At 47.2% G+C, this 27,862-nt stretch overlaps 1 protein-coding gene and 2 long non-coding RNA genes across 3 annotated transcripts in view; 1 reads left to right on the forward strand and 2 right to left on the reverse strand.

Moving 5' to 3' along the window:
- The window catches only part of STK10 (serine/threonine kinase 10), a 125,608-nt gene that overhangs the window by 92,140 nt on the left and 5,606 nt on the right, over positions 1-27,862 (forward strand). The window contains exons 11-18 of the mRNA XM_086362207.1: positions 3,146-3,269; positions 3,687-3,866; positions 14,618-14,710; positions 17,800-17,929; positions 20,058-20,182; positions 22,537-22,725; positions 23,224-23,349; positions 25,921-26,034. Coding sequence (XP_086218333.1) covers positions 3,146-3,269; positions 3,687-3,866; positions 14,618-14,710; positions 17,800-17,929; positions 20,058-20,182; positions 22,537-22,725; positions 23,224-23,349; positions 25,921-26,034 — 1,081 coding nt within the window. The remainder of the gene's footprint in view (positions 1-3,145; positions 3,270-3,686; positions 3,867-14,617; positions 14,711-17,799; positions 17,930-20,057; positions 20,183-22,536; positions 22,726-23,223; positions 23,350-25,920; positions 26,035-27,862) is intronic.
- LOC147350599 (uncharacterized) lies at positions 1,967-15,906 on the reverse strand. Its single transcript, XR_015149003.1, has 3 exons — positions 15,760-15,906; positions 3,991-4,164; positions 1,967-3,535 (listed from the first exon to the last, which is right to left on the reverse strand). It is a non-coding gene; the product is annotated as an uncharacterized LOC147350599 (long non-coding RNA).
- LOC147350600 (uncharacterized) lies at positions 24,951-27,324 on the reverse strand. The gene is made up of 2 exons (XR_015149004.1): positions 25,896-27,324; positions 24,951-25,061 (listed from the first exon to the last, which is right to left on the reverse strand). It is a non-coding gene; the product is annotated as an uncharacterized LOC147350600 (long non-coding RNA).

The raw sequence follows: 27,862 nt of genomic DNA on the forward strand, positions 1-27,862 counted from the left end.
TTTTGGATGTCAGGGCACGTCTCCCCTCTCGAAGCCAGGGGGATGACAGGCAGACTTTGCACTGGTGACGTTACTTGTTCAGTTGTTCAGTCGCTCAGTCGTGTCCGAGTCTTTGCGACCCCATGGACTACAGCACGCCAGCCTTCCCTGTCTTTCACTGGCTCTCAGAGTTGGCTTAAATTCATGTCTATTGAGTCAGTAATACCATCTAATCATCTCATCCTCTTCCGCCCCCTCCTCCTGTTGCCTTCAGTCTTTCCCAGCATCAGTCTTTTCTAGTGAGTCAGCTGTTTGCGTCCGGTGGCCGCAGTTTCTGTGTACACGCGTATGGGTGTGCACACACACACACACACGTCCTCCGTGTGTGCTGGGGAGGCTCGGGTCAGGGGAGGGGTGGTCGTGGTTGCTCTCGGCTGAAGACACGGCCTTCTGTTCTCACGGTCACTCCTCGAGCTTCAGACTCAGGGGCTGGGTTTCCTTTCTGTCCTCTCCCCTCTGGGCAGTTTGGGTTCCTGGGGGTGAAATTCCAGCTCCACCACACTGCATCTGAAAGTGGCCCCGAGGCGGGACCCCCACCTGCCTCCTCAGCAGAGGAGCGGGTGCTGCCCAGGTTTGAAAGGTGAGATTTAGCTGAGGTGGAGAAGAGGTGCTCGCAAAGAACGAGCCTTCCCTTGTTTGCCTGCCGTGTCTGAAGGCCCTGTGAGTCCGGCCGGGCTGCGGGCTGTCAGACTCTGCCGCGTCCCTGGTTGGACCTGGGTCCTAGCGTTTCCGGAGGCTTGGGTCCCACGTAGGGTTTTGAACAGTATCACCAGATAGTCACTCATGCAGGTGGGGGCTGCTGGGTCAGAGTTCTTTCTGGTTTCCCCTAAAGTTCCTGGAGCTGGTTCTTGACCTATCTCTGCCTGCCTCTCCCTTGTGAGAACTCTGGTGGGTCAAGGAGGTGATGTCAGAAGCTGGCTGCTTACCTTACTCTGTCTGTTTTTTCAGTTGCTGTCTGAGCCTTAGCTCCTCTTGTGTCGGGATTTCCATGTCTCAGAAATCGCCTCCTGCCTCCTCTCTTCCCGAAATGCAGAGGCTCCCAGAGATGCTTCCTTACACACCTGTATAAAGCGTCTCTGGCTTTTCCCAGAGATTGGGCGGCCTTTGCCTCTTCTTCCTCGTTATCATTCGAGAAGTTGCCACTTGGGGAGTGGTTGCCATGTATCAGACAGTATCACCTGATGCTACATGTATCACCTCATTTAACCTTAAAGAACCTGTGAGGAAGAGATTATCTCCCCATTTTACAGATGCAGGGAAAGAGCGTGCAAAGACTGAGTGACTGCCTGAGGGCACCCGGCTGGAAAACGAGCTGAGCTAAGATTCAGACAAGGCCTCTCTGACCTCTGAGAGCAGGAGGCCTCCCCTCCAGCAGCTGCTGTGGGCAGTTCCTGGGGAGCTCTGCCTGCTCAGAGCTGGGAGGCAGGCCCGCAGTGGGGGTGACCATGATGCGCCCACAGATGCTGGACCGGAGCAGAGCACAGGCTGCCAAGGGATCCCCATTCCCTGCCAGGAGGCCCACGCTCTTTCTGCCATCATTTTAATTTCTTTTCTGATTATATAAAGGATACATACCAATTTTTAATGGACTTGCCCAGAAAGAAACACGGTAGTTGGGCTTTATCCTACCAGGGGGCTTCCCAGGTGACTCAGTAGTAAAGAATCTGCCTGCCAGTGAAGGAAACGCAGGAGACTCAGGTTCGATCCCTGGGTCAGGAAGATCCCCTGGAGGAGGAAATGGCAACGCACTCCAGTTTTCTTGCTGGGAAAATCCCACGGAGAGAGGAGCCTCGTGGGCTCTAGTCCGTGGGATTGCAAAAAGTCAGACACGACTGAGCATGCGTGCATGCCACAAGTATATTTTTGGGTGTACACTCATACACACGTTGACAATAAATGTGTTACAAAGTTAAGGTACACTGTGTGGTTTAGGTCAAATTTTTATTGTATTTACCTTTTGAGTAGGTAATATAATGCCACGGTTCAAGACTCGAAATGGAAAAGAGGGTGAAAGTACAATGCCTCCCTCACTCACTCTCTGCTGGCCGCCGGCTCCCTTCCTTGTGTTAATATTTCACAGTGCAGTCCTTCCAGAAACAGTGTTTAAACAGGAAAGTAAACTTGCACAGGCCCATGTGCACACAAATATATGGTCCTTTTTGTTTTTCAAGCAGGTGGTCAGTAGCATAATAGACCCACTCTTTAATAGCTTGCTTTTTTCACTTAGAGATCAGTCCCTATCTGTTTATAAAGAACTGCTGCATTTTTCATGGATTTTTTCCCCCCATGTAATTTGATACCTTCTAGAAATTCATTTTTAATGATTGAATAAAATTATATCAGATAGACATTTTATTTAATTACATCTATATTGACAGACACATAAGTTGCTTCCAACTTTGTACTATTATAAATAGCGTTGTCATGAACAGTGGGGGTGGTGGTTTAGTCACTGTTGCGTCCGACTCTTGTGACCCCATGGACTGTAGCCTGCCAGGCTCTTCTGTCCATGGGGTTTTCCTGGCAAGGATATTGGAGTGGGTGAATATCCTTATTCAGTTTTGCTGTGTATCTATGAATCTCTCTTTAGAATCAGTATCCAGAAATGGACATATCTATGAATCTCTCTTTAGAATCAGTATCCAGAAGTAGACCTATGTCAAAAGACATACCTTACTGACAAATTGCCCTCCAGAAATGTGTCAATTTATACATATCAGCAATGTAGGAAGAAATCAATTTCCCCTATATTCTTACCTATTTCATGAAAATGTATTTTTCATTTGAATTTCATACCCATATAGATGATTTAAAATGTTCTTTTTGTCTTTTGCTTCATGTCTGTTCATGCTCTGTGCCGCTTTTTAAAATTAGGATATTCCTGTTTTTCATATTGATTTGTAAGCACTCTTTATATACCAAGATTATTAATGTTTTGCCTGTCAATCAATATCAAATAAAGTGTGAGTTGTAAGTTCTTGTCTCGCCTCTGTCCTGGACCATGTGATGCCTCACTATGCCCCTGCCTTCCGCGTCCTTAGCTATGACATATGTGACCACTGAGGACACTTTCTGACTGGAATGTCCACATCTTTCTACCCTTCAGGCGCCAGGAACTCCGAGAGCTTCGGCTGCTCCAGAAAGAAGAACATCGGAATCAAACCCAACTGAGCAGCAAGCATGAGCTGCAGCTGGAGCAAATGCATAAGCGTTTTGAACAAGAAATCAACGTGAGTGTGAGGAAAGATGGGCCCCCAGAGGGCTTCTTGCCTCCTTATTTTCTTTAAGCAGAAGTTGCTGAGTGAGGATGATTGGGCATGGAGAATGATTCACAGCAGTTTCCCAGTTCCTCTGGTTTCCTGATGCCATTAGGCATTGACTTGTAAGCGCAGTGTCGCCTGCGGGTCACAGTGCTGTACTCACACACGGGAGGGCCTCTAGAGTGGACATAGCCTTTATTGAGCCCCACACAACAACGCTGGTCTTTCTTTTGCACCTGAGGAAACAGAGAGGTTAGGTGACTTGTCTCAGGTCACACAGCGAGGTAGTAGAGCTGGGATTCAAGCCCAGGTGTGAGCACAGCCTCTGGGCTTTCCCCACCTCCCTCCCAGGTGACTTTTCTAACTTTCCCTTTCTGCTCTTTCTAGGCCAAGAAGAAGTTCTTTGACATAGAGCTGGAGAACCTGGAGCGTCAGCAAAAGCAACAAGTAGAGAAGATGGAGCAAGACCACGCGGTGCGCCGCCGGGAGGAGGCCAAGCGGATTCGCCTGGAGCAGGAGCGGGACTATGCCAAGTTCCAGGAGCAGCTCAAGCTGATGAAGAAGGAGGTGAACACGTGCTGGGCGGAAGCAGGGCGTCCTGGGAGGATGAGGGCCCTCTCAGTTGCAAATGACCAAAACTCCAGCTCAGCCTTGCCTCAGCCATAGAGGGAATTTGGAGGAGCTTATGTACCTGAAAAGTGCATGTCCAGGGATGTCTGGATCTGCATCCCCTAGCCGTGCCATCAGGAGCCCCTTCTCCGTCTTTTGGGCTCTGCCTTCCTCTGCGTGGACTTGGCTCCAGGCAGGCCCTTGTCTTGTGGCCTCAGGCAACTTCCTCTATATCCCCCCAGCTTAGCAGCCTGAGCTGGAAGAAAGCAGAGAGGAGGGAAGGGATGGCGGCTTAGGGAAACCTGAGATGCTGTCACCAGGAGGAGAGCTGAGTCCTGGGTGGGTGCACACACATCCTCCATGCCTGACTCCCCCTTCTCCTAGAAGAGTAGCTCCCTTGCTTGGACACACGTGCCTCTTCTCCCTCTTTCCCCAGCTGGAAAGGGAAGTGGCAAAGAGGTAACGGTCCTGAGACAAGGGAAGGGAGGCCTGCCCCAGGGCAGGGCATCTGAGTCCTAGGGAGCAGCCCACGCCTCCCCCATGGAGCCAGACACTTGGAGGCTGGGCCAGACTTTCTTTCCTGAGCCCTCAGAAGAAAGGATGGGAGCGAGGAGGGTAGAACCTAGGGCAGGGCATACCAATCCAGGCTGCTCCCGATCTCCAGGTGGGAATGGGAGGAGCAGCTTCTAGGGGCGGCCCATGGTGCTTTTCGGGGCCTGCAGAGCCCAGGGCCCAGACTTTACTGTGTCGGACATGACATGTGCTGAATCCAGTGGCTGCCTGTGGGAATCGGGGCCACTGGCTGTGATGAGACAACTTGCCTAGGGCACAAAACTTAAGGAGGTACAGTAAAACTCCTAAATCAAGATAAATAATATTCTGATGCAATGTTTTAAAATAGAAATTAGTGTAAAATATTAATCACAGGTTACTCCCTGGGAGTCCAGCGGTGAGATTCTGCACTTTTACTGCTGAGGGCCCAGGTTCAATCCCTGGTTGGAGAACTAAGATCCCACAAGCCACATGGTGGGTCAAAAATAAAAAAAATTCACGATGAACAGATTATCAGCTATTTAAAATAAAGGCAGGATCTGATAGAGCCAGGATTAGTGTGAGGCAATGAGGCTGAGCCCTGCAAGTATAGGACTTGATCCTGTCTGTTTTTGCTATTTTGTTCATGGTTTCTTTGGCATGAATTTTGAGTTTCTAAAATTGTATATATGCTCCTTTGTGTCTGAGGTGAGTGCCTCCACTTTTTGAGTTGTTTAGTCACTAAGTCATGTCCGACTCTTGCAACTCCACGGACTGTAGCACACCAGTCTTCTCTGTCCTCCATGATCTCGCGGAGTTTGTTCAGATTCACGTCCATTGAGTAGGTGATGCCATCCAACCATCTCATCCTTTATTGTCCCCTTCTCCTGCCTTCAATCTTTCCCCAGCATCAGGGTCTTTTCCAGTGAGTCGGTTCTTTACATCAGTTGGCCAAAGTATTGGAGCTTCAGCTTCAGCATCCGTCCTTCCAGTGAACATTCGAGACTGATTTCCTTTAGGATGGACTGGTTTGGTTTCCTTGCTGTCCAAGGACTCTCAAGAGTCTTCTCCAGCGCTGCAGTATGAAAGCATCAGTTCTTCAGTGCTCAGCCTCCTTTATGGTCTAATTCTCACATCCATGCATGACTACTAGAAAAACCACAGCTTTAACTATATGGGCCTTTGTTGGCAAAGTGATGTCTCTGCTTTTTAACACCGTCTGGGTTTGTCATAGCTTTCCTTCCAAAGGCCTTGACTTACCCTGGTCCTGAACCTCCTGCTGAGAGATGGGCTTGTGGGCTGAGATATGTGGGGTTGGGAGGGGAGGGGCTGGTACTAAACACATCGCAGCTCCAGTGCTGGGAGCACAGGCTTGGGAGGCAGGCTTGTTTCTAAGTCTTTGGCACTGTGGCTCAAAGCTAACTGCTAGGCTTTGGACAAGCTACAGGCAGACCGTGTTTTATTGCACTTTAGCAGATGTTGTGCTTTCTTTTTACAAGTTGAAGGTTTGTAGCAACCCTCCCATGAGCAAGTCTTTCTGTACCATTTTTTCCAACAGCATTTGCTCACTTCCTGTCTCTGTCACATTTTGGTAATGCTTGACTATTTCAGACTTTATATTTGCCATGGTGATTGGTGATGGTTATTTTTGCAGGAGGACTACAATTTGCTGAAGGCTGAGATGATGACTAGCATTTTTTAGCAATAAAACATGTTTCCCTTATATACAGTTTTTTAAGACATGCATATAATAACACACTTAAAGACTTCCCTGGTGGCTCAGACAGTAAAGCATCCGCCTACAATGCGGGAGACCTGGGTTCAATCCCTGGGTTGGGAAGATCTCCTGGAGAAGGAAATGGCAACCCACTCCAGTACTCTTGCCTGGAAATCCCTGGTAGGCTACAGTCCATGGGGTTGCAAACAGTCGGACATGACTGAGCAACTTCACTTTCACACACTTAACAGACTACAATGTAGTGTAAATTCACGGGACTTGCTTCATTGCAATCTTCACCTTATTGTGGGTGTCTGGAACCAAACCAATGATATTCCCAAGTTTTGGCCTGAGTTCTGGCTATCTTCTGTCACTGTGAGAGTTATTCAGGGACGGTTGTGTTGAGTACCTACCTGTGTGGCACTGAATGGGGTACCAGGGACACTGTGATGAACAAAATAGATAGGGTCCCTCAAGGAGTTTGTTAATTTCCAGGGAAGCTAGAGAAACAAAGTACAATATTAAATAAAACCGTTGCCCGTTACATAGTAATACTTGCTGTGAGAGCAAATAGGCTGGTTAACCAGCATCCTCTGGTTAAGAGGATGCTTCCAGGAGGGTAGAATAGTATATGCAAAGGCCCTGAGGTATGGCAAAGAGCTTGGGGTGTGCGAAGAGCTGAAAAATGGTCAGGGTGGTAGGAGACTTGGAAGTGCTGGGGAGATGACTGTGGGATAAAATCAGGTGGGGGCCAAATCATGCACAGACGTGACTCCTAAGCGGGAGTTTGCATTTGATTCATTGCTATTAACCGTGCATTTCTCACAGATGCTGTGAGCATTCGGTGAGAAGTAGGTAAATTCCAGTTTCCTCCTGGCTCCTCACTCTGCCCTGTATGCACACCCTTTGTGTATGTGGGTGGGGAAGGAGTCGTGGGGATTTAAGAGTGGGAAAAAGAGCTGGCTGCGGAGGCAGGGCCTGGGATGGGAAGGAGTGGGAGGTTGCCACAGTTCCTTCCCTTTGCTGGCACTGATGTTTAACAAAGTTGAAAATTCTTGTTGCTGCCAGGATTTTGGTGGAGGGGGTGGGGTGCGGTCTCAGCCTGTCAGTGAATTCCTTTTTCTTTTCTAAATCAAGGTAGAGTTGCTTTCCAATGCTGTTTTAGTTTCTTCTGTACATGGAGGTGGCTCAGCTGTACATGTGCATTTACCCCCTCCCTCCCACCGCCATCGCCCCATCCACCCCTCTAGGCGCACCGAGCTGAGCTCCCTGCACTATGTCAGTAAATTCTGAGGCCGTGTGTGGGGTCTGATACTTGCACTTCTGCTCAGGTTCAGTTTTTTTAATTTTCTTATTTCCTGGGTGTTCTTCTTCAAAAAGTTTTCACAGAAAGAAAAAGCTTGACATCTTTGTGCCTTTGGCCTCTGTTGTTTAGTAAGACTGTGATCCTATCCCTGTCCTTCCATGAAGCGCTCTTGTGGACAGGACCTGGCCTGCAGGAACAGAGCTGCTGGCTTCAATTGGCTTCATGGTGGAGCCAGGCAAAGCGTAGGCTGGCGTTTGCTTCTGGTTTCCAGAGCTAATTGCTGAGGTTTTGTTCATCCATATATATCTTTAAAGCTTCTACTCTTGGGCAGTGATGAGCAAATCATGTACAGCCCCTGTCCTCGGACTTGCCCTTGTTGTAAGAGGCTGTCAACATGGGAAGAGTTACATGGTTCTAAGAAGTTTGAGAACATGCTACATGTCTATCTGAGGGCGTAAAGGAGAGTGATGGTTTCTTCAGCTTGTAAAGAGAAAAGCAAGTCCTGTTAGAATGGCGTTATGAGGAGTGCTTATGTGGAGCCTGGGGTCAGAGACCCAAGTTTGAATGCTGACTCTGAACTCAGGCAAGCTGCTTAAACTCACCAAGCCTCTGTCATTACATGTGAAAGCAGGTAATGACAGGATCGCCCGGGAGGCTGTTCTAGATGCAGACTAAATGACAGAGTGCCCGCCAGGCACCTGGCACCTCGTAAGCACTTACTGCACGGTGGCCCCTCGGGTCATGCTTACCATTATCCTTGTTATATCTAAGGATTCCTGCTGGTGGGACCAGTGAAGGGCTCTGCTTCACGGAACACCCCCCAAAGTGTCCGAAGGTTCCGTATCCTGCCACGGCCTACTTCATAGTCAGAGGCCTTCTTTGACTGCTAAGGTCACCTCTGTGCAGGTGAAGCCCAGTAGGAATGGCCGGCTTGGGTAGAGACCGCCTGCCCATGGCCCTTGGATTGGTGTTAGGATGCACCAGCAGGGGTGAGGGACGAAAGTGGGAATGGGTAGGATGCCCAGGTGAGCAGACTTAAATATCGGCGGGTGCATTAGCCAGCCCAGCGCTGCACCAGAGAAATCCACACGTGGGTGCTGGCGAGGGGCACCATACTCAGATCTGTGTGGACTCTTTAAACAAGTTTATATCTTTCTTTTCTTTTTGGCCGTCTGGGTCTTTGCTGCTGCGCATGGGCTTTCTGTAGTTGCAGCGAGTGGGGCTCCTCTCTCGTTGGGTGCACGGGCTTCTCTTCGTGGCGGGTTCTCGGTTGCAGAGCACAGGGTCCAGGTGCGCGGGCTTCCGTGGTTGCACCGTGTGGGCTCAGTGGCTGTGGCTCACGGCTCTAGACGACCAGCTCCACAGTTGTGGCACACGAGCTTCGTTGCCCCGCGGCATGTGGGATCTTCCCAGACTGGGCATCAACTCTGCACTGGCACGTGGATTCTTTATCACTGGACCACCAGAGAAGTCCCAGTGTGGAGTTTTCTTTAACCAGTTCAGAGCAAGGCAGGGTTCACCCTGTCCATTTCCCTACCACACATTGAATGTGAGAAGGCTGGTCATGATTTGATCTCAGGCATAGAAAACATACAAAAATAACAGAGGGTAAAACTTGAGATGCCTCCTGGGGCCTCTTTCATGGTTCAGTTCAGTTCAGTCGCTCAGTCGTGTCCGACTCTTTGCGACCCCATGAATCGCAGCATGCCAGGCCTCCCTGTCCATCACCAACTCCCGGAGTTCACTCAGACTCACGTCCATCGAGTCAGTGATTCCATCCAGCCATCTCATCCTCTGTCGTCCCCTTCTCCTCCTGCCCCCGATCCCTCCCAGCAACAGAGTCTTTTCCAATGAGTCAACTCTTTGCATGAGGTGGCCAAAGTATTGGAGTTTCAGCTTCAGCATCAGTCCTTCCAATGAACACCCAGGACTGGTCTCCTTTAGGATGGACTGGTTGGATCTCCTTGCAGTCCAAGGGACTCTCAAGGTTACAGCAATTATTATGAAATATTTATCATGCTAATGACCTTCCTGCACTTAGAAGGTATGCATATAGGAAAAATCATTATTAGTAAGCTAGTTGAATGGGGAAAAATTTATTCTTTGTTTTTGTTTCACATAATTAAACCCAGTACTGTGTATGTCTGCACATAGAAATATAATAAATATATTTTGTGAGGATGGAATTGATGGTATGCTTCTCATTGCCCATACACACGGTACATTTAATATCTGTGAGAAACTCAGTTGACGATTGTAGCTTACTTCTTAGATCCCCTAAATGTGAAAACAGATTCAGTCTTAAAGGGAATCTTTCCAGAACCCTGTTTCCTTGCCTTCCTAGGCAAAACTCATTAAACATGATTTAACTACTTCTTAAATAGTCTGGATCTCTATAATGCCACAGAATTATACTCCTGGAAGGACCCTGGAAATTTTAGTTAAAAGCCAGATAAGTTTTTCTGATGAGAGAATGGGAAACAAGTCCAGGGACTGTTCCAAAGATGGGCAGTTGGATGAGAAAGCAGGATTTCTGACATTGAATAGGGAGCCTGTCTTTATAGCCCTCAGTCAGAGTGGTGCTGGTACATCCCTGCCCTCAGCGGCTTCTTACAAGGAGGTCCAAATGCCCCTTTGCCAAGCCCCATGCGGCTCGACTCTGGATGGCCTTTTCCTCTCTCCCTCCATTGAGTGGCATAACACTTCTCACAGTGTTCAGTGCCTTTAGCAGAAACCTCCAGACCCTTTCTAAACTGCTGCTTCTCATCTGTCCTGGAAAACTACTTCATCAAGCTTGAAAAGCACCCTTCTAAGCTAGTGGGTCTTTTCAACTGTATGATGCCTTGAGTGGGGCTGGCAGTGGCATTTTGACAAACTCTAGACAGGTGCTAAATTATCATTATGTACCGTATATCTAGGGGAGCCCTTGGATATGGAGGGTGAAGTGGCACAAATGCAATTTTTGAGATATCTTATGAGGATGTCTAAGACAGTAGTTCTCAAGCAGGGACTCTTTTTGTCCATCCCCATGTAGATATTTGGCAATATCTAGAAACATTTTTGGTTGTCATGACTGGGGAGAAGGACTGGTTATAGCATGTAGTAGGTAGGGGTCAGAGATGCTATTAACATTCTATAGTGCATAGGAAACCCCCACAACAAAGAATTATTTGGCTCCAAAAGTCAATAGTGCCAAGGTTGAGAAACCCTAATCTAAGACTAAAGAAGGCTAAAGAATACAGGGGCAGGATTTGGATTACAAACCTAAAGCCATGAAAGAAAACACCCGAGAACTGAAAGAAGAGACGATAAAGGATAGCTGGTAGGTTTTGGGGTCATATGTTAAGTGTATGTTTAGCTTTAAGAGAGGCTGCCAACCTTTTCCAAAACAGTCTGTATTATTCTACATCTCCACAACAATGCGTGAGTTCCAGTTGCTCCACATCATCACCAGCGCTTGGTATCATCAGTTTGATGTTTTCTATTTTTGCCATTCTGATAGGAAGTGAAATTGCATTGTGATTTTTATTTGCATTTCATTAATGACTAATGTTGAATATCTTTTCATGTGTTTATTTGCTGTCTGTATATCTTTTTTGACAAGGTAGCTGTTTAAATCTTTTGCTCATTTATTAGCTGGGTGATTTCTTTATTTTTTTATTACTGAATTCTGACAGTTCTTTTTACATCCTGGATACAGTCCTTTGTCAGTTATATATTTTGCAAATGTTTGCTGCCCATCTGTGGCTTGTCTTTTGGTTCTTCTAACAGTGTCTTACATGAAGCAGAAGCACTTACTCTGATGAAGTCTACTTTACCACTGTTTCTTTCACGGATTGTGTGTTTAGTGGCATATCTGAGATATCTTTGCATAGCTCAAGGTCATGCTTTCTTTCAGATGTTTTACAGTTTTAAGTTCTATGTTAGATGTGTAACATGTGGGTGAGGTTCACCATTATTAGTGTGGTTTTTGCCGATGGATGTCCACTTTTCTAGCACCATTTGCTGAAAGGACTGTCCTTTCTCCATTGATCTGCCTTTGCATCTTTATGCAAAATCAATTGACCATATATTTGTGTGTGTCTATAACTGGACTATATGCAGTTCCATTGATCTGTTTGTCTACCTTTCACCAATTCTACAATGTCTTGATAAATATATTTTTACAGTAAATCAGGTGGTGTGAGTCCTCCAACTTTATTCCTTTTTTCCAAAATTAGTTTGGTTATTCTAGTTCCTTTGCCCATCTATATATATCTTAGAATAAGCTTATTGATTTCTGTAAAAATATCTGCTGGAATTCTTGACTGAGATTGAGTTGAATTCATGGATCAATTTAGGGAGAATGGAATCAGAACAATATTGAACCTTCCTTTCTATGAACATAATATATCCATTCATTTAGGTCTTCTTTAACATCCTTCCTTAGTGTTTTATAGTTTTCAGCATACAAATTCAGCATATATTTTGTAAGAATTATATTTAGTTCATTTGTGCTATTGTACAAGATACTATTTTTTAATGTCAATTTCTAATGTCAAAGCTAGAGTATAGGAAAATATTGGTATATTGAGCCCCGTATATTGATCACGCTTAAACTCATCAGTTCTAGGACTTTTGAAAAAAAATCGACTTGGGATTTTTCTACATAGACAACAATTTTGCAAACAGTTTTATTTCTTCCTTTTTATTTTATTTTAAAATTTTTTATTGAAGTATAGTTGATTTAGCATGTTGTGTTAATTTCTGCTGTACAGAAAAGTGACTCAGTTATACATAAATATATATTCTCTTTCATATTCTTTGCAACCCCATGGACTATACAGTCCATGGAATTCTCCAGGCCAGAATACTGGAGTGGGTAGCCTTTCCCTTCTCCAGGGGATCTTCCCAACCCAGGGGTCAAACCCAGGTCTCCCGCATTGCAGGTGGATTCTTCACCAGCCGAGCCACCGGGGAAGTCCATATTCTTTTCTATCACGGTTTATCACAGGATATTGAATGTAGTTCCCTGTGCTGTGCAGTGGGACCTTATTGTTTATCATATTTCTTTCTTTCTTTCTAATCTATACATTTTTTGTTTATTTTTCTTGCTTTATCGTGCTGGCAGGGACCTGTAGTGGATGTTAAACAGGAGCAGTGCAGTGGACGACTTTGCCTTGTTCCCAGTCTTCAGGGGGAAACATTAGTAAAGTATGATGTTAGCATTAGGGTTTTTGTAGATGCTGTCTTTCAGATTAAGGACGATCCCTTCTATTTCTAGTTCACTAATAGATTTTGTCATGAGTGGATGTTGAATTTTAGCAAACGGTTTTCCTATATTGATATGATCATATAGTTTTTCTTCTTTAGTGTACTGATATTGTGAATTATATTGACTGATTCTCACATATTGAATGAGCTTTACATTCCTGGGATAAAGCCCATTTGGTCATTATGTATTTTCCTTTCGATATATTACTAGATTGAATTTGCTGTTATTTTGGTGAGGATTTTTGAGTCTGTATTCATTGAAAGTATATCGGTCTGTGGTTTTATTTTAATGTTGCTCTAGTTTTCTTCATTTCTTCTTGAATGTGCTTGGGTGCTTTCCTTCCAGGGATTTGTCTGTTTCGCTGAATGGGCTGGGCTGCTGCTGGTGCTCCCTTGGCGCCCTTTCCGTGGCTGTGGGGTCTGTGGTGGTTGCTCTTTCGCTCCTCATGTGGTGGTTTGTGTTGTCGTAGCCTCTTTCTCTCCTGCCTCCTTTTCCCTCTCCTCGTCCTCCTCCTCCTTTGTCAATCTGGCTAAAGGTTTGTTAATTTTACTGACTGTTGCCTGGTTCTCTGGCCAGAAACATGAGGTTTGTTAGGGTTTTACCTACTTTTTCACAGCGTCACTGTCCAGGATTGGGGCAAAGCTAGGAGAGCAAAAGGAAAAAGGGAAACTCACCCCCAGTACCAGCCCTTCTCTAAGTCTTGACTCCCTTTCATAGTCGCCTTCTTTTGTTTACTTTTCAGAGTCCTCAGGTAGTTGCTTTTTGTATTTTATCCAGAGTTTTTCACTGTATTCAGCAGGAAAGAGAGGTTGTATTGACTTACCTCATTATGTCAGAAGCAGAACTCTCCCGGAATGCTCTTTTTTTAATCACAGTATTTTTACCCTCACTTGCTGCTCCTAAGGAACCTGTCAGTGAGTGTATGTTTTGAGATATCAGGTGCCTGTAAAGATATAAGTTATTCACAGAAAACTGTCTGAGGAAATCTAGGTTCCTTACAGAGAAGTGTCATGAATCGCTTCTCTTTCTTGTGTTATCAAAGACAGAAACCCACTTCTGGTTGGCTTGAAAATACTGTTAGCCTCTGACCAGGAAGCCAGAAATGTCACCTTCCTCATCTTTTAACATTGCTTCCCTGAGTTGATTCTGTCTTGGCCGGATCCCTCCAGCGTGGCCCACCATGACCTACATCCTCCCAGATCAGCAACCCCGAAGGGCAGAGAGTGGTTTTCCCCAGTAGTTTAGCAAACATCTTGAAGCCCTCACTAGCCCAGCAAGGACCACTTGCTCATCTCTGAACCAGTCTCTGATGCCAAGGCATGGAACATGCTGACAGACAGCCTCGATCTTATGCTCAGCCTGGGGTCAGTTGGGGTTGAGACATCAGTTATACCTGAATCTCAGACACGGAATGGGAGCTACTTAAGACATGCGTTCTCAGCCAGGGTGATATCACCTCCAAGGAATTAAAAACATCTTAGATAATATATAGTTTAACAGATTGACAGTGTTATTTGTGGGATTAACATTTCATGGAGGTTGGTAACTATGAAAAAATGTTGAGAAGGGCTTCTGAGGGGACAACAGTTTAAAAGGAGGTTGAGAAACACTGCCCTTAATGAAACTGAGGTACTGTTGTCAAAAGAAGGGGCATGGATACCAAACAGCAAAAATAGCACTTTCTGCTCTGGTGGAGTCTTGGAAACTGGAGCCAGCAGCAGAATGGTGGCCAGGGGGTGCCCTCTGTCACTGGGGTGGAGAGTAGGGTGGGGGCTAGTGCCTAGAAAGCTGAGCCTTGTCTTCAGTCTCCCTGGCCCAGGAGTTCTGGGATTGAAGGGTTGTTTGATATGAAGTGTGAGGAGGTACCCTGACCCTGCAATTCTCTGCTGTTGCTGGTGCAGGTGAAGAATGAGGTGGAGAAGCTCCCCAGGCAGCAGCGGAAGGAGAGCATGAAGCAGAAGATGGAGGAGCACACTCAGAAAAAGCAGCTTCTTGTGAGTCCTTGTCCCTGAGTTGGGGGGTTGGAGGGGTTGGGGAGTCCCAGGTTTGAGACCCTGAATGGTGCCCCAAGTACTTCTCTGTGTCCGTGCCCTGCCCCTTGAATATTCACCTATCTCTTATTCTTGCTTGTGTTCAGTCATGTCCAACTCTTTTGCAACCCCATAGACTGTAGCCCGCCAGGCTCCTCGGTTCATGGGATTTCCCAGAATGCTGGAGTGGGTTGCCATTTCCTTCTCAGGGGATCTTTCCGATCCAGGGATTGAACCTGAGTCTCCAGCTTTGGCAGGCAGATTCTTAACCACTGAGCCACTAGGGAGACCCCCCTATCCCTTATTCTGAACATCTAAACCAGATCATCCTGGTTATCCTTCATCACCTCTCCCACGCAGCCTTCCTTGATAGCCCTCACTCCAGCTGGAAGTGAGCTCTCCCATCTCTGCGAGACACCACAGACATTTATTTCCATCTCTCCTGAAGCCTTTAGCACCTCCTGCCTTGTTTTATGGTTGTTTGTACATCACATCTCCTTGACCAACCCAGTATATCCATCTGCCTGCTTGGAGTCTCAAAGACATCAGGCCCAGGTCCCCCAGACCTTGGCCTGTTCCCGCATTCCGAGGGGTCACTGTTCTCCACTGTGCTGTGAGACCACAGGCCTTGTCATTCCTGGTGCCTCTTTTCCCTTAGTTCCGAGGGGTCACTGTCCTCCACTGTGCTGTGAGACCACAGGCCTTGTCATTCCTGGTGCCTCTTTTCCCTTAGTTCGTCACTGCTTCTCAGAGTTTGGATTTTTTTTTTTAATCTCCAAACTCTCTCTGGATCCATCAAGTTGTCAGCATCTCTGTGACCCCTGAGCCTGTTGTCTTTTGCCTGGACTACTTCAGTAACCTCCCAGCTGGTTTCCCTGAAGCTCTTGCAGCTCTTTCTCACACACGAGTTGTTGTGATCAACACGAATTCCAAATCTGATCAGATCTGATCATGACACCCTCCCCCTAAAGCCCCGGCCTTTAAGCCCTCATACAGATAAACCTTCACTTTACCCGTCTGACCAGTTCAGCCTTGTTCACATGCTTTCAAGGCCCTGGAGGTGTGGTTCCTGTCCGCTTCTCCCAGCCGAACTCAGTCCCCTCTGCTCCAGCCTCACCAGCCTTCTTCCCACTTCATGCTCCCGTCTTCTCCCACTTCCTCTGTCCCCAAATGCAAAGAACATTAGAGTCTGCCATTACAAATGTATTTGTGTTAATATATTATCTAGTTCAGTGTTCACAGCTTACCAGGATAGGTGCTGCTTGTTTTTCCCTTCACAGAGGAAGAAACTAGGGCTTGGAGAGTTGACGGTGCACAGTTAACAGTGGGGTCCCAGGCCTCAAACTGAATCTGACTCCAGACTCTCCTGCTTTCCTCCAACTTGTCCTCGATGCTGTGACTAGAGGAAGAATGCGGTGCTGGGGAGTGGCGGGGAGACAGGCCCTCCTCCCCTGAGAGCAAGAGCAGATTGGCCCTTGGAAACCTGGCAATTGCATCAAGAGCCTCAAAAATGTATTAAGAGCCCCCCAAATCCATCCTTTGGCCTAGATTTTCTGCTTCGAGGGCTCATCTTACAGATGAGTTATCACAGAGGCTCAAGGACATTTAGCTACCAGAATGTGAAGAGCAGCAGTATCTAGAAGAAAATCTCTAAGCAACCTGTTATGTATTGGTTTGATAAGTTAGGGTGTAGTTATACCATGAAATATATTCAGCCATTAAAATATATTTTTGATAGAAGGTTACATTATGACATGGAAAGGTCTTTTTAATAATTTTTACAAATTGTGGTAAAATTGACATAAAATTTGATATCTTACCCATGTTTAAATGATTCTAAGTACATTAACATCATTATGCATTACCATCACCATGATCCATCTCCAGAACTCTTTATCTTTCACAACAGAAGCTCTGTACCCATTAAACAAGAACTCCCCACGACACCCTCCCTCCAGTCCCTGACGACCACCATTCTACTTTCTGTCTCTACAAATTTGACCTCATACAAATGGAATTATACATTACTTATCCTTTTGTGTCTGGTTTACTTCACTTACACGTCCTCAAGGTTCATCCACATTGTAGTGTGTATAAGGATTTCCTGCCGTTTAAAGCCTGAATAAGATCTCACTGTATGTGTACACCACACTGTGTTTATCTGTATTTGTTTATGGACACTTGAGTTGTTTCAATCCCTTGGCTGTTGTGAACAATAGGGCCATGAATATGGGTGTATAAATATCTCTTCAAGTCTTTAAAAGTAATTTTTGAAACAACAGGTGTAGATACATTTGTATAAATGTACCAAAACCAGCTGCTAGCAATGAGTGATAAGATTAGTGCAAATTTTAGTTTCTTAACGTGTTTCCTAAAGTTTAAAATTTTTTAATTTAGTATTTTTTATTGAAGTATACAATGTTGTATTGGTTTTAGGTATACAGCATAGTGATTCAGATATATATGTGTGTGTGTATATATATATTCTTTTTCAGATTCTTTTCCCTTGCAGGTTATTACAAAATATTGAGTATCGTTCTCTGTGCTAGACAGTGGGTCCTTGTTGGTTATCTACGTCATATATAGTAGCTAAAATTTTAAATTTAAATTTTAGCTTTTACTATTAAGGAAAATTAAAAACATTGGCACAAATAGGTATAATAATATAACCGTAAAGAGTTGGATATGACTGTGTGGCTGAACAACCACCCCATATACAGATCACCTGACCTCAGCAATTATCAACCCCTATCTGCTCACTTCCCCACTCTACTGTATTATTTTGAATTGAATCCCAGACCTCATATCATTTCATCTGTAAGTACCTCAATATGTATCTCTAAGAAAATAACAACAAAACCAAAAACACACTTAAAATTTTATAAATTTTTTTATTGAAACATTTTTTTTTGGCCGTGCCATGTGTCTTGTGGGATTTCAGTTCCCTGAGCAGGATTGAACCCTGGCCCTGGGCAGAGAGAAGAGTGGAGTCCTAGCCACTGGACCGCCAGGGAATTTTCACCCCTAAAATTGTAAATACTCAACCTTAACAGGACCGGGACTTCGTGGCCAAGCAGAAGGAAGACCTGGAGCTGGCCATGAAGAGGATCACGGCCGACAACAGGCGGGAGATCTGCGACAAGGAGCGCGAGTGCCTCACGAGGAAGCAGGAGCTCCTTCGAGGTGGGTGCCTGAGAGCAGGGGTGCACGTCGGGCCTGAGTGGACAGCCCAGCCCTGGGCGGGACGGACGCTGAGACTTCTCCACCCTAAGACCAGACATCAGCCTCCTGGCGAAACAGGAGGAAAACCCCCACTGAAGTCAAGACTGAGGCAGAGAGACCATTATCAATAACACGATTTAACATGCTGGCACACGTCAAGGAAGGAAGGAGAAAAAGAAGCGACGTAGAATGGGTGGAAACTGTATTAAAGAATCAGTGAGCCAGTCAGGGGGGTGGTGAGGTGCGGACAGAATCCAGAGCCCTTCAGAGCAGCCATATCACATGTTGAACGCCTCCTCTGCCAAGCCGTGTGCCTTCTTCTTGTACCTTGATCACGCCCGTTTTTAGAGATGAGGAAGCCGAGGCTTGGAGGGCGGCTGTGCTTTGGCCAGAGTTGCACTGCTCGCGAGCCGCCGAGTGGGCCTTGGATGCAGATCTTCTCTGGAAGCCACGCCCTTCAATCCCCGGCGGGGTGGGGTTTGGGCAGGTTTGGTGCTGGCAGGCCCCTCCTCGGGACTGTCCAGAGACAACAGTGCGGGGGCGGGGGCGGGCAGAGGGGCGCCTGGAAGACGGGCCGCCAAGCTCACGTGTCTGGGCGATGGCCTTCAGCGTGGGGAGCTCCGCTGGGGAGGCTCTGGGTAGGGCGCTCTGGAGGACGCAGGGCTTGGGGTCTTTATATAGCCCCCAGGCTGTCTTATTTATGGCCAGAGAAGGCAATGGCACCCCACTCCACTCCTCTTGCCTGGAAAGTCCCATGGGCGGAGGCGCCTGGTGGGCTGCAGTCCATGGGGTCGCTAAAAGTCAGACACTACTGAGCGACTTCACTTTCACTTTTCACTTTCACGCATTGGAGAAGGAAATGGCAACGCACTCCAGTGTTCTTGCCTGGAGAATCCCAGGGACGGGGAGCCTGGTGCGCTGCCGTCTATGGAGTCGCATAGAGTCGGACACGACTGAAGCGACTTAGCAGCAGCAGCAGCAGCAGCAGATGTTGGGTATAACTTTATGGGGTATGGAAAGCAAGCAGGCTGCAAATGGCTAGAACTCTGGTCTGAACTCCATTTACAGCAGCTGGCTGAGTGAAAACTGGACTTTGGTGCCTGTGGGCTGTGGACCTAATGGTCCCTGTCTGTCGTAAAGATGTAAACAGGACTGACACCCAAGTACTGTTTCTGGCTCATTATTATACCGGGGACTGCAGCCGGGACTCCGATGGCCAGGGCAGTTAAACGGTGTGAGCCCAGTACTTAATGTGGACCAAGCAAAACGGAGTCCTTGGTATTCCGACATCCTGAACAGAGCCACGGGTGTTTGGGAAAAGTTCGTTTCCCTTGTTTCCTTTGCTTATCACGTGATGGTCTGTAAGAACCATCCTACTTGTGGGACTGTGGTTCTGATTGGTTTGGAAGCCAAATCGCTGTTTCTATGTCCTGTGGGTAGATGCTGGCTTTCATGGGATGGGAGGGAAGCAAAATAAACGGAACTTTCACAGTGGGCTGAGCAGGACCAGCTACGTCTAGCAGGGCGTGAGGTTCTCCATGACCCCACCTCCCTGCCCTGTAGCATTAATGGACTTCCAGTGATAAAATGCCAGGTATCGTTCCAAAACGCACAGATGGGATGCGGAGGGTCCCACCCATTTTTCAAAGTAGGATATAGTGACAAGAGTGTCATACCTTCTCCATAGGTTTCCACATGAGCGCTTCCCATCTGCCCCTTAGGGAAGTGCAGGCGCAGTGCGGATAGAATGTAATAGTGTCTTCCAAGGGTATTTCTCCCTCCATGGTGTGCCATTTGGCAGGGGTGGAAGATGGGGCCTGGAGCAGACTTTTTGGCTGGGTTCTAGCCTAGGTCTCTGGTTTCTCTGGCTCCTGACGTCCTGACACTCCAAACACCTCCCGCTGTACCATGCTGCGGGGGGCTCTCATCCCTGAGGTGCTGAGAAAATTCCTAGCTGGTGGCTCAGCCAGCATAGTCTGAGGAGGCGGCGCCATCGCCAGCTGCGGTGTGGAGACCGGGCTCGGGAGTGGAGGGGAGGGCCTGGGGGCTCTGGCCATCTGCACCTCACTGGGTGCTGTGTCCGCTGCAGACCGGGAGGCGGCGCTGTGGGAGATGGAGGAGCATCACCTGCAGGAGAGGCACCAGCTGGTGAAGCAGCAGCTCAAAGACCAGTACTTCCTCCAGCGGCATGAGCTGCTGCGCAAGCACGAGAAGGTGAGGCTCCGAGCCCGCGGTTCCCAGGCTGCCACTGGGGGGCTGGGAGGCTACCCTGCACGTCTGAGAGGAGCCAGTTGGCCAAAGGGAGGCTCAAGAGGTTCTCGGCAACGTCCTGCCTCAGATCCAGGGGCCAGAAATCATGGAAGCTCCCTCCCTGACCCTGACGCCTGACGTATATGTCTCACTTTTACCCCCTTTTTCCTTTCTTTTGTCCTGCCCTCCTTTCCATTTTCACTTTGTCTTTCCCATGCATTCTCTCAGAATACTTTTTACTTTTTTTTTGTTATAATTGATTTACAATGTTGTGTTAATTTCTGCTGTACAGCAAAGTGACTCACACACATATACACACATATACAGTCTTTTTTCAATAGGCTTTCCCATTATGGCTTCTCCCAGGAGATTGGATATAGGTCCGTGTGCCGTACAGCAGGACCTTGTTGTTTATACGCTCTAAATGTGAGAGTTAGCATCTGCCACCCCCACACCCCAGTCGGTCCCTCTCCATCCCCCACCCTGCTCTTGGCAGCTAGCCTGTTCTGTGAGTTCGTTTCTGTTTTGTAGACAGGTTCACTTGTGCCATTACTTTGGATTCCACAGGTCAGTGGCATCATCTGGTGTTTGTCACTCCGCTCACCGTGGCATCTCTAGTCTATCCATGCTGCAGGCATCCCTTTGTGTTTTCACGGCTGAGTAGTATTCCACTGGACACGTGTGCACATCTCTTTATCCGTTTTCATGGCTGAGTAGTATTCCACTGGACACGTGTGCACATCTCTTTATCCGTTTTCATGGCTGAGTAGTATTCCACTGGACACGTGTGCACATCTCTTTATCCGTTTTCATGGCTGAGTAGTATTCCACTGGACACGTGTGCACATCTCTTTATCCGTTTTCATGGCTGAGTAGTATTCCACTGGACACGTGTGCACATCTCTTTATCCGTTTTCATGGCTGAGTAGTATTCCACTGGACACGTGTGCACATCTCTTTATCCGTTTTCATGGCTGAGTAGTATTCCACTGGACATGTGTGCACATCTCTTTATCCGTTCTCTGTCAGTGGACACGTAGGCTGCTTCCACGTCTTCACTACTGGAATGGTGCTATGAACATAGGGGTGCATGTATCTTTTCGAATTATAGTGTTGTCTCCCCAAGAGTGGGATTGACGGATCATACGGTAGCGCTTAGTTTTCTGAGGAGCTTCCGTACTGATCTCCATAGTGGCTGTACTGACTTTCATTCCCACCAGCAGTGCAGGACCGCTCCCTTTCCTCCACACCCTGTCTAGCATTTGTTATTTGTGGACATTTTAATGACGGCCGTTCTGACAAATGTGAGGTAGTACCTCATGGTAGTTTTGATTTGCATTGCTGAAGATTGATTGTAGGTGTGTAGGTTTATTTCTGGGCTCTATTCTGTTCCATTGATCCATATATCTGTTTTTGTACCAATACCATGCTGTCCTTTTTATTTTTTGGATAGACTTGTTTTTTTTTATTTATTTATTTTAATTTATCTCACAGCCTGTGGGATCTTAGTTTCCTGACCAAGGATCAAACCGGGCCCTTGGCAGTGAAATCTCAGGAGTCCTAACCACTGGACTGCCATAGATTTCCCAGCACCATGCAGTTTTGATTACTGTAGCTTTCTACTGTTGTCTGAAGTCTTTCAAAATATGTTTAAGTCTCAACTTAAATACCGCTTCTGCCAGAAAGCTTTCCCTAACCTCCCCAGCCCAGAGAACGGCCCCTTCTGTGTGGCTGGAGCACTCTACTTCTGTGCAATTGTCTTGGTTCAGTCCTTTTAGTGGGGACAGAGACAGGTTAAACTGAGATCTGGTGTGGGTTATTACAGCTCCTAACCTAAGTACAGTGTTGGAAGTCAGCCCAAGGCTGTGGCATGCCCTACCTGGCTAGAAAGTCAGGGGAGGCTTCTTGGGAGAAGTGATGCCTGTGCCAAGTTTTGAAATACAAGTGTTAGGTGAAGGAAAATATTCAAATTTATCAAGACTTTAAAAAATATGAATTGACACCTGTCAATAATGAGGAACCATCCCATTAATGTACATTTTGCTCTGAGATGATAGCTCAGGATAGCATGCTACCAATTGGTTAAATGAGAAGGCATTCAGAAGGTAAGACTCTAAAACATTGTTAATGGTAATTTTAAAATTGAAAATAGAAAATGTTACTTAAGAGAGAAGTCAAATGACGCCGAGCCTTGTTCTGAGCATTCTGAACCACGCAGCTCTTGGGCTCCTGAGGGGCGTGTGGCAGCCCTGACCTCTGACTACACCTGTGTGTGTGGAGCAGCAGCTGACCTTGTCCCCTCTGGGTGTCCCTCTCAGGAGCGAGAGCAGATGCAGCGCTACAACCAGCGCATGATCGAGCAGCTGAAGGTGCGGCAGCAGCAGGAGAAGGCGCGGCTGCCCAAGATTCAGAGAAGCGAGGGCAAGACGCGCATGGCCATGTACAAGAAGAGCCTCCACATCAACGGAGGGGGCAGCGCCGCTGAGCAGCGTGAGAAGATCAAGCAGGTCGGGGGCCTGGGGTGTCCTGGAGTGGGGCCAGACCCAGGTGTGGTGGGGCCTGAATCTTACACATTTAGGGGAATATAAAATATAAGATGCAGCAGTCTTGGAGAGAGGAGTGGACTGGAAGCCTCGCGTTGACCCCCTCTGGTGGGTAGGAAGGAGGCTTGGCGTTGCTTTCTGATGCACGCTCCCCGTCACTCCTGGGCTTCTATTCTGCAGCTGCTTCTACCCTTTTCATCTCCTGAGACCCCCACTCACGAGTCACCCAGGTGGCTCGGGCGCATGGAGTCGGTGACCCTGGAGTCCTGTGCTTCCTGCCTCCTCACACACTGTCCTAGCACGTCTCAGTGTCCCGCCCGTCTGTGGGCTCCTTGAAGGCGGGGGCTGGGAGGACTTCGCACAGGGGGCCCTGCCTGAGTGGCGCAGGACACTGTGCCTGTGTACACCCTGGCCCCTCGGGGCGTCTCCTGAGGGAGCGACCTCACTTGTTCTCGGTTGCAGTTCTCCCAGCAGGAAGAAAAGAGGCAGAAGGCAGAGCGGCTGCAGCAGCAGCAGAAACATGAGAACCAGATGCGGGACATGTTGGCCCAGTGTGAGAGCAACATGAGTGAGCTGCAGCAGCTGCAGGTACCGCCCCCTGCCCCGCCGTGCTCGCCCCCGTCTCCCCGGGGGCGCGCAGCTCTCTGGGGGGACCCTACAGACAGGGGAGCTCTGGGTGGAGCTGTTTCCATCCTGCTGTTCTCTGTGATGTTGGTCACATCATGTCCCCCTCCCATGCCATAGGTTCCGCATTTATAAAACAGGTGTGGGGCAAGGTAATCACTCCTATTTTGTAGAACTGGAGTGAGGCTTTGTGAATGAGATGGCAGAGCTGAGCCAAAAGTGCTACGCCCAGGACATGGCATTGGGCATGTTGCTGGCTTTCTTGGTCATCACTGTGTCTTTGGAAAAGGTGTCCCAATAACCCTAATACCAAAACCAGACATTACAAGGATCAGTATCTCTCATGAGCACAGATGCACAAATCCCCAATGAAATGTTAGCAAACAGAATTTAAAAATACATAAAAAGAAGTATATACCATGACCAGGTGGGATTTACCCCCCAGGGTTGGTGCAGTATACAAAAATGAGTTAATGTAATCCATGACATCAGAAGGCTAAAGAAGAAAAATCACATGATCATATCATCAGTAGATACAGAAAACGCATTTGACAGAGGCTGACACCTGCTTATGTTAATTAGCAGAAGGGAACTTCCTTAACTTGATAAAGAGTATCTACAGAAACCTACAGCTACCATTATCCTTGATGGTAAGAAGCTCAAAATTTTCCCATAAAGTCAGGAAAAGGAATCCCGATATTGCCAAGCCCCTGTGTGACCCCCTTCCTTGGGGAGATCCTTGACCTCTTCAAGTTTCTCGAATCCCAGTCAAGTTCGCCTCACCCTAAGGGCCCTTGCCCAGGAGTTGGTACTTGGAGCCCCCTTGTGGTGGAGCGAGGTATTGCTCTGCCTGACAGATGCACTGACACAAGCATCTGTGACCTCAGGAAACTCTTGAGGCTGTGAGATCCACCCAGCAATTTCTGGAAGGGCAGAGGGGTGTGGAGGAAATACTGCAGGTGTTGAATCCTGGCAGGCAGGGGCTCTGCTGCGTGTTGCCGTGTGAATTTTAGCCAGCCTGCTCACCTTCTGTATTTATGTTCCCACCCCTGCCTCATGGGGTTACTGTGAGGATCAACTGAGAGAAGCTGTAGAGAGCTAGCAGCCAGCTCTGGGCAGGCCACAAGTACTCAGGGCAGCTATGAGTATTGTTCCCACAAGGCGGTTTCTAAATTCCTAGAACCCTAGAGCTTGAAACCCCAGGTAAAAATCCCCTAGCAGTTCTACTCCAGTCCAGGAGGGTGGAGGTATCTGGATAAAGGCACCTTCCCCCTGCTTTATAAACGCGTGATAAACCCAGGGTTGATTCTCTGTGAGGAGCCAACAGGGAATTGTCCCTGTGGGAGGTTCCAGGTTCAGTTTTGTGAGGCAGATAACTTGCCTCAGAGAGAGAGCAGTGATGTTGGCAAGCCTCAGGCAGGTCCACGGCCCTTATCCCTTGTCACAGATCTCTCCTGGAGGGATGGTATGTGACACAGAAAGTATATAACTTACATAGATACAAAATGTTTATACATACAGATTATCTTATCTCACGCTGCCGTAACAAAATACCAGAGACCGGCTGGCTTAAACAACAGGAGCTTATTTTCTTACAGTTTTGGAGCCTGGGATCCAGAGATCAGCTTGGGCAGCATGGTTGGGTTCCGGGGGAGTAGATGCCTTCTTGCTGTGTCCTCACGTGGCAGAGAGACAGGAGAGGAAAGGAGGGAGAGAGGGGAGGGGAAAGAGGGACAGATACAGGATGGAGCACTTAGCATGTGAGCTCTCTGGTCTCTTCCTGACTCACCCCACCACGAGGGCCCTGTCCTCCTGGCCTCACTAAACCTCCTTCTCTCCCAGAGGCCCCATATCTCCAAATACCATCACATTGGACATTACAGATTCAACATAATGAATTTTAGGGAGAAACAATTCAGTATATGGCACAGATGTTTAAGACAATGCTATTTATAAAAGCGAAGATTAAGAGCAACCCAAGCTGGCCAAAAATACAGGAATGTTTAAATTAGATAAAGCCATACTGTAAGATACTCTGTAGGAATCAAATATCATGATTATAAAAAATGTTAATTCTTTGTAGAACTGTTTACATTCTAATGTTAAGAGGGAGGCACGTTTCAGAATTTTATATACAGGGTGAGCCGAATACCACACAGCACAGAGCCTGACAGGAAATATATCTAAAATTCTGTAGTGGTTGCCTCTGTGTGGTACAATTAGGGCACATATTTATTGTTAATGGTTTTATTGTTTTGTTAAAATGACATAATGTTCACGTTGAAAAATTCAAACAATGCAGGAAGCACAAAGAAAGCTGCAAAACTGCTACAGATCCTATTACACAATAAAATCTATTAATGTTAATATTCTGGACTATTCTTCCAGGCACCTTTTGGTGCATTTGTATTCATGTGTATAGTTTTGTATAAATGGGGTTTATAATCAAGAAGACATAAGTGCATGGTGCTGGTGCCTCATGGTATGACTCAGCCCTCTGCGCCTCTTACCTGTCCTGCCTGGAATGTGTTCCAGAATGAAAAGTGTCACCTCCTGATAGAGCACGAAACCCAGAAGCTGAAGGCCCTGGACGAAAGCCATAACCAGAACCTGAAGGAATGGCGGGACAAGCTCCGGCCGCGCAAAAAGGTAACCATGTCTGGGCTGCTGGGCCTGTGGAGGGCTCTGCTTCATTGGACCACCGGTGTCTGCCTAGGGTGCGGGTGGAGATACAGATATGGATGAGAATACAGACTTGGGGGTTCATTTTAAGGAACTGGCTCACCCGATGGTTGGGGCCACCCGATGGTTGGGGCTGGTCAGTCTGAAACCTGCAGGGCAGACTGCAGGCTGGAGAGCCAGAGAGAGTTGATGCTGTGGTCCTGAGCACCAGGGCAGTCCAGAGCACAGTCCTCTCCTCAGTGGGGCTTCAGGCTTGCCTCTTAAGGCCTGCAGCTGACTGACCGAGGCCCACCTTCATTATGGCAGGTAAGCTGCTCTGTTCAGAGTCTACTGAGTTACATGTTAATCACATCTAAAAAATTCCTTCACAGTGCCATCTGGACTGGTGTTTGACCAAACAGCTGGTTACCATGGCTTTGGCAGGTTGACAGATAAATTAATCTCTACAGGGCCTCAGTGTGGTTATCTGTAAAGTGAAGATAGGAATATCATATAGTGTTACGTGGAAAGTCCCTAGGCCACAATATAGGCCAGGGACAGACTCATCTCCTTCCATTCTAAACTCTGAGGATGAAGCTGCCCTAACTGTCCTTGATTCTCTGTCCTTAAGCCCTGAGGTCTGTTCTGCGGGCATCTTCAGCTCTACATGCTCTAACTGAGGTCTGGCCAGGAGGCGGCTGCCCACCTCTGCCTCAGAGTGGCCTTGGAAGTCCTTGAGTTGAGGCCTCCCTCCCTGTACTAATGGAGATTTCTGGCTGGAAGCTGGCCAAGGCCCCAGACCTTCCGATTAAAAGGTCCACACTTACTTGTAACCACATGTGGTCTGCTGGGACTTGTGATACTTGACACTCACATCAATAATACTGCTGACATAGGTTCCCTCTGGTATCAGAAGTAAATGTTTGCCTGGTTCTCTTACCCAGTGGTTCTGTATGCTTTGTACATCCTGAGAGAATCTGAAAGTGAACGGTGACATTGCCTCCAGCAACTGCATCAGTTCCCAGACTGCTTCAGGGGGGTGCCTGGACTTAGGGAGGTATTCCAAGTGTGTGTTTGGTGAGCTGGTATTGGACTTTGCTGGTGGTGGCTGCCTCTTTTCCTGAATTCTTTGTAGATGCATTCTCTCCTTTTTTTTCACTTTTATTTGTTTTCATTTACCTGGGTTGTTGGTGGAACACTGACCCAGAGGTGATGATTTTCATTCTAGAATAAATGTTTTTACACTCTTGGATTTCCATCAGCAGCTTTGAGCTGTGGCCCATGTTGGGGGAGCCAGGGGAGATGACGGTACCTTGTGGAGTATTTTTAGAAAAATTCAGATTTTTTTCTTTCAGTAAGTATAGAATGTCTGGTGAATTCAATAAGGTGTTGCTTGGGTCATAGTTAACATAGAATGTGGCCTCAGACAAGCCTTTCCTCCTGAACCTTGCTTTTTACGGCTATAAGATGAAGATAACATTTCTTCCCTTTAAACAGGTGTTTTAAGGCCTATTCCCACGGGCCAAATGTGGCCCACCACCTGTATTTGTAAATAAAGTTTTACTGGAGCACAGCCATGCGCATTCATTTACATATCCTCTATGGGTGATTTTATACTACAACAGCGGTTGAGCAGTTTTACCAGAGACCTTAATGTTTGCAAAGCTGGAATATTTACAGTCTGGCCCTTTACAGAAGGACTGCTGACTGCCCTGGGTTATATAGAGGACATAGAGGTTCTATAGGGGTAAAAGAGAGGAGTGCTTAAGAGGATAGGTTCTGAAGTAAGACAAACACGGGAAAAAGTCTTTGCTCC

Source organism: Bos grunniens, chromosome 20 (genome assembly GCF_055505025.1).
Source record: "Bos grunniens cultivar Pamir isolate PY7600 chromosome 20, Bosgru_T2T1.0, whole genome shotgun sequence".
Taxonomy (NCBI): Eukaryota; Metazoa; Chordata; class Mammalia; order Artiodactyla; family Bovidae; genus Bos; species Bos grunniens.